Consider the following 5,738-nt stretch of genomic DNA (forward strand, 5'->3'; position numbering starts at 1 on the left):
TTTATTTCATTTACAAATCCGTCTACATAAACTAATTTTCTGAGTACCCCTAGTTATCATATAAGTTTAGTTGTATAAAGTTATGTTTTTGAAATTGAATTCTTAAATGTTCATATTTGAGTTGCGAAACCCTTTGACTGTACTATCTTATATAAAGGCTTTGTTTTGTTATCTGTGTGAAATGTGAGACATTAACTAAGCTATATTTTGAGATTAGAAAAGCAAATCTTTGACTAAGCTAGAGAGAAATATGCCACTATTAAACATGTTTTTAATAAATTGGTTTTTATAAAAAACAAATTACAGTTTTAGTTCATTTTTTTAAATGTGTAGAATAATTTTATTGCAGTTATAAATATGTCTACATAAACTAATTTTTTGAGTACCTGTAATTATTATGTAATTTTAGTTGTACAATGTTATATTTTTTAAATTTTGTTCAAATTGGTGTAAATAATGTATCATGTGATTTATAGTTTATGTTTACTGTTTATGACCGTGAGTTTTGAAATCCAGTTTGGCATTAGGAATTGGAGATAAGTGCCTCAAAACAAGGTATTTTTACATTGCATAAGGTGAAACCAAAGTTTTATATAAAATTTTAGTTTCGTTTTTTTAAAATGAATGAATTATTATACTGTAACTAAAAAATATAACTTTCTAGTTGCTTTTATTATTGATGTGTCTACCCTAAACATTATATTTTCATAGATGGATAACGAAAATGTCGAATATACAAATGTCGAAGATAGAACGAATGTCATACATGACTCAGACTTTCAAGTAAATGAAATCACTTATACTGACCAATATCATCCTAAACCAATACAAATCTTAACTACTGTCGTGTCGGGAAAGAGTTAGAAAAGAGATAACATATCTATGTCACATCTCTTTCATGTGTTACAATGCATACGTTGTATACTTTAGAATTATTATAACAATTTAGGCTTAGGCAAATTCATGACGACAACTTAGAAAGGGAAATTAGGCACACTCAGTTAATGACACTGTTACTGAAGTCTGAAAAATGTCAAGATGTCATACGTATGGGCCCTGAAGCATTTAGACAGTTGTGTCAAAAGTTAAGAGGAACTAGTAGAGTAAAGGATTCAACTCGCTCTACGGCTGAAGAGCAAGTCACTAAATTTCTACATATTATAGGACATAATGTGAAAATTAGAACTATGTCTTTCTTCTTCCACCGCTCAGGGGAGACAACTAATCGCCACTTTCACAATGTTCTACGTGCTATTCCTTATGAAATACCTAATAATAGTCGATTATATTCGTTTTTTAAGGTACTAACTCTTTTAATTTACTTAGTGATATTTATGTAATTGTTAATGAAATAATTATAAAACTGTTATGTTAATTTATAAATATACATTCCAAAAAAGGATTGCATTGGAGTCTAGATGGAACTCATAGTCATGTGAAGTTACTAAAGTTGGAAGCCCCTCGTTTTGCAAAAGAAAAGATCACCCCACACAAAATGTTTTAGTTGCCTGTGGATTTGATATGAAATTTTCTTATGTGTTGTTTAGTTGGGAAAGAATTGCCTCTGACTCAAGAATATTGAAAGATGCTTTAAGTAGGGAATATCCACTTCGAATCCCCAAAGGTCTGTGATAATGTAATTTATGAAATCGTCTACATAAAGTTAAATTTATAGTCACAGTATGTTATACTTTAATTTGTGTATGCAACTGTTGTAGGAAAATTTTATCTAGGCGATGCTGGATTTATGCTAAAGCCTAGGATACTTACACCATATAGAGGTGTTCGGTATCATTTGAAAGATTATTCAGTATGTGAGCCATAAAATCCTAAAGAGCTATTCAACCACTAGCATTTTTCATTAAGAAATGTCATTGAAAGGTATTTCGGAGTTCTAAAAAAAAGATTCTCAATTATAGTTAGCGACACTGAACCTTATTATTCATTTGAAACTATGATAGACATTTTTTTGGCATATTGTATACTGTATAACTTTTTTATGGGTGTCGATGTTGATCAATCTATAATTGATGAAATTGACCGAGAATTGCTAAAAGAACGCAACATAGATAGATCACAATCAAATCAACAACGTGATGAGGAATATAGACATGCAGTATTGTCATAAGATAACATTGCCACTGAAATATGGAATGTATATCAAACATTATGAGTGTGTATATATATATATATATATATATATATGAGTAGTTTACAGTCAGAATTGTTTGATTGGATTTTTTTAAGGGAATGTTATTTGTTAAATAATGCCAAATAAAGGAAATAAAACAACAGAAGCTAATCAAGCTTCTAAAGACAACTTAAGATGGTCTGATGATATGGATGATGTTCTGTTGAATGCGTTAGCAAAATAAGCATTGAAAGGTAATAGACATGATGGCTCATGGACAACTGAAGCATATGCTAATGTTGTGAAGACTTTGAGCAGAGCAATAGGCCAGCACATAACAAAGAACCACATCAAGATTAGAATGAAGACATTAAAAGATCATTTTGTTGAGGCATATGACTTGTTTCATCACTTAAGTGGATTTGTGTGGAATTCTGTTACTAAAAAGTTTGAAGCTAAAAAAGTGTGGCAAAACTTTATTAAGGTATCTTAAACTTTGCTTTTATTACTTATACTATTGATGAAGTTAGTCACAAAATAATTTCAGCATTTCTTTATGCAAGAGAAATCACATGCAAAAAAATGAAAAAAATTGCAAATTAAGTATTATGATACTTTGAAGGAGTTGTTCAGAGCTGATAAAACTACTGGTAAAAGGGCTGCTACTTCATGATAAAAGATTCAACAACTTGATAGAGATCCCATTGACTTGAATGACTCGTTTGAAAACATTAGTTTTCTGACATAGATATTAATATGGGACATGATACCCCTACATTTTCTGCTAATTTAGATTCACCAAGTGTTCCTCATAGTTAGCTAAATCAATTAGAAGGGACTTCAACTTCAAAAGGTACAAAGCGTAAGTGTCCTATGAATGATTTTTTGGAGGCACAATATGAGAAAGTTGCGTTGGGAATCACTACTATGGCCGATGCTGTAAAAGAGGGTAATTATTGTTCTAGCAAGCTACATGACGTGGTTCATAGGCAGGTTGAATTAGTGAGAGATAAGCTTCTGTGGCTGAGAGACAAGCTTCGGTTGCCGAAAAACAAATACCATTAATTAAAAGACAAGTTGCAATTGCTGAAAAATGTTAGCTATTATGCAACAAAGTAGGTCTCGCCTTTACAGCAAATAAGATATATGAGATATGTTGACTGAATTGGATTTGGTAGGTTCATATGCAATGTTATCAGTTTTTATGTGAAAATGAGCAAAAAAAGCGCTAATTTTTTGGAATCCCACTTGAAATGCGACTGGATGCTCTTTTTTATTTCATGACTGCTGCTGGTGCTCGTTTAGGAGATATGGTACTTCCGGAAAACATTCACCATTACAGGTATAATTTTTATATGCACTTAATTTCTGGTTAATTTGAGGTTATTATTTTTAACAATTGATTATGTGATTTTTATTGCCATAAAGTATGAGTATATCTTCATGTATTTGAACAAGATATCGTTCTCTGTTTTAACACATAGTTGCAAATCACTTTTTGTTAACACTTTGAGATTGATTGGTTGTTTGAATAGAAAAATATCGACAAAATAGTTTATTATGATCAACTCTGATCTTTGTGTTAATTTATATTTGTTGTATATGCTTGTGCAGGAATTATAATACTTGAAAATATTTGGAAACAACGAGTATACTGTTTAATACAAGTAGAAATCGATCATGTGTTAATATCTTTAACTAGGTAAAACTTTCTTTTTTGAATTAGATGTGTACAGATGACTCCAGCTATGTAGAATTGATTTTTTGGAAGTAGGCGTGTGATGATAACTCTAACTATGAAGAATTACTCTTTTTGAAACTAGTGTGTGGTGATAAAATAATACTCTCCTGGAGTTCTAGTCATTGTTACTTTTTTGGTATTTTGTTATATGTTTATAAAAATTGTATATGATTTTTTGTCGCATGTAGTAAGAAAGAAATGCTAGCCACTTCTAATGTTAATATTTTATAGTGTTTGTTTTGGTATGATAATAAATTCATACATATCGATACATTTAAAATATAGACAAATAATAATTAGCCATGTGAAATTTATTTTCCACATCAGCATATATTTTTTTAAAAAAATATATATTATATCACCACTTTTACTATAACACCCTTTTAATTAAATAAAAATAAAAAAAATTATTTTATTTAATTTTACAAAAAATCTTAAACATCCTTTCTTTATTCGATTAGACAAAAATATCCTTTTAAATCAATCAAATTTTAGAATTAAACAAAAAATTAAAACAAAAATATATTTAAAAAATAAAAAAATAAAAAATTGTTTCTAAAATCTGGGTTTCAGAAACCCTCTTCATCTTCTTACATTTTTCTAATAAAAAATTATTTCTGAAATTTGGTTTCAGAAACCCAGTTCATCCTCTCAAGTTCTTCTCTCCTCTTCGTATCTCTCTCTCTCTCTCCCTGGAGCTCGGTCTCTCTCATCTCTCTCACAGTGGCGTCGTCGTTGCTCTCTATCTCGTCATCATCTTGCACATAGTCACGCGTCTTCATTGCACTCTTCGGCACCGGCGGCAGAAGCAGCAGGTCCTGGGACTCGTCGTCTTCTTGCTTCGAGTGTCACCGTCAGCCTCCTTCACACAATCAGAAGCTGCTTCATGATTTAGTGAACTATAGAAGCTACAAAGTGAAATATTTATTGAGGCTTTCATGAATATTATGGTATCTAATATTTCTTAATCTCTCTAAGTTCTTGGATAATCAATGTTTCCTTGCTAGTGTCTCAAGTCATAATGAGATTCAGGTACCTTCTAAGGCTACTAAAGTTTTTAAAAACTGTCTATGATCAGGCATTTTCCATCTGAGCTTTTTGACTGCTTTTTTATTTTTCATCTGAGCTTTCTTTATGCTTTATTTCTTGTCGATTTCTTGTTTCCCTCTTATTCTTCCCCCTTACCGTTGTTTTATTTACTAATTTTCCCATTATATTTCTGATAATGGCAGATTTGAAATTTGGAAAGCAGGCAAATTGCTTCTGCTTTGCAGTGGGAGTCCACTATAACTGCTTTCTCTATTATTTATGGCACCAGTTACATGTAAATACTTGTTCATGTGATTTGGAATCAGTAGTTGCATATAACACTTTCTGATAAATAATGCACATGGGTTTATTAGTTATTCCCCATTGCTTATGATATTTAGGTATATTGGGAGTGAGCATGGGATTGTATACGTGTTGAAGTTTGACGCTGAAAGCAGAAAAATTGATATACTGCCTTATTATGTTCCTACAAATGTTATATCTGGTAAGTTTTCTACAATGAAGTCAGTATAAGAAGGTGGCTCATGAAAAGAAAAAAGAAAAAGAGAGAAGAAAAAAAAGAAGCTACTAGAATATTTGTACTTCATTTTGGAGGGGGAATAAAATGACTTGTGAAGGGTGTTAGGTAGTAATGCTTACATTATATTAGAGCACAAAACTTAAAAAAAATTGTTCGATTATTGTTCATTTCTCTAACATCTAACATATTTCAAATGATACTCACATTTGCAGATGCAGTTGGAATATCACTTGATCAAATTTCAGTGATCAAGGTTCTTCATCCGCCTTATTCCAATGGAAACAGGTAACACTAGA

At 31.0% G+C, this 5,738-nt stretch overlaps 1 protein-coding gene across 1 annotated transcript; it reads left to right on the forward strand.

Annotated features, from left to right (window-relative positions):
• The first annotated feature begins 724 nt into the window (after nucleotides 1–724).
• On the forward strand, nucleotides 725–3,754 carry LOC148572463 (uncharacterized). Its single transcript, XM_088507504.1, has 5 exons — nucleotides 725–783; nucleotides 950–1,291; nucleotides 1,548–1,624; nucleotides 1,719–1,810; nucleotides 3,746–3,754. The coding sequence occupies exons 1-5, from the start codon at nucleotides 725–727 to the stop codon at nucleotides 3,752–3,754; spliced, it is 579 nt and encodes a 192-aa protein (XP_088363630.1).
• The last annotated feature ends 1,984 nt before the right edge of the window (nucleotides 3,755–5,738 follow it).

The sequence above is a fragment of the Arachis ipaensis genome, chromosome B3 (genome assembly GCF_059453495.1).
Source record: "Arachis ipaensis isolate K30076 ecotype BB chromosome B3, ASM5945349v1, whole genome shotgun sequence".
NCBI classification, from domain to species: Eukaryota; Viridiplantae; Streptophyta; class Magnoliopsida; order Fabales; family Fabaceae; genus Arachis; species Arachis ipaensis.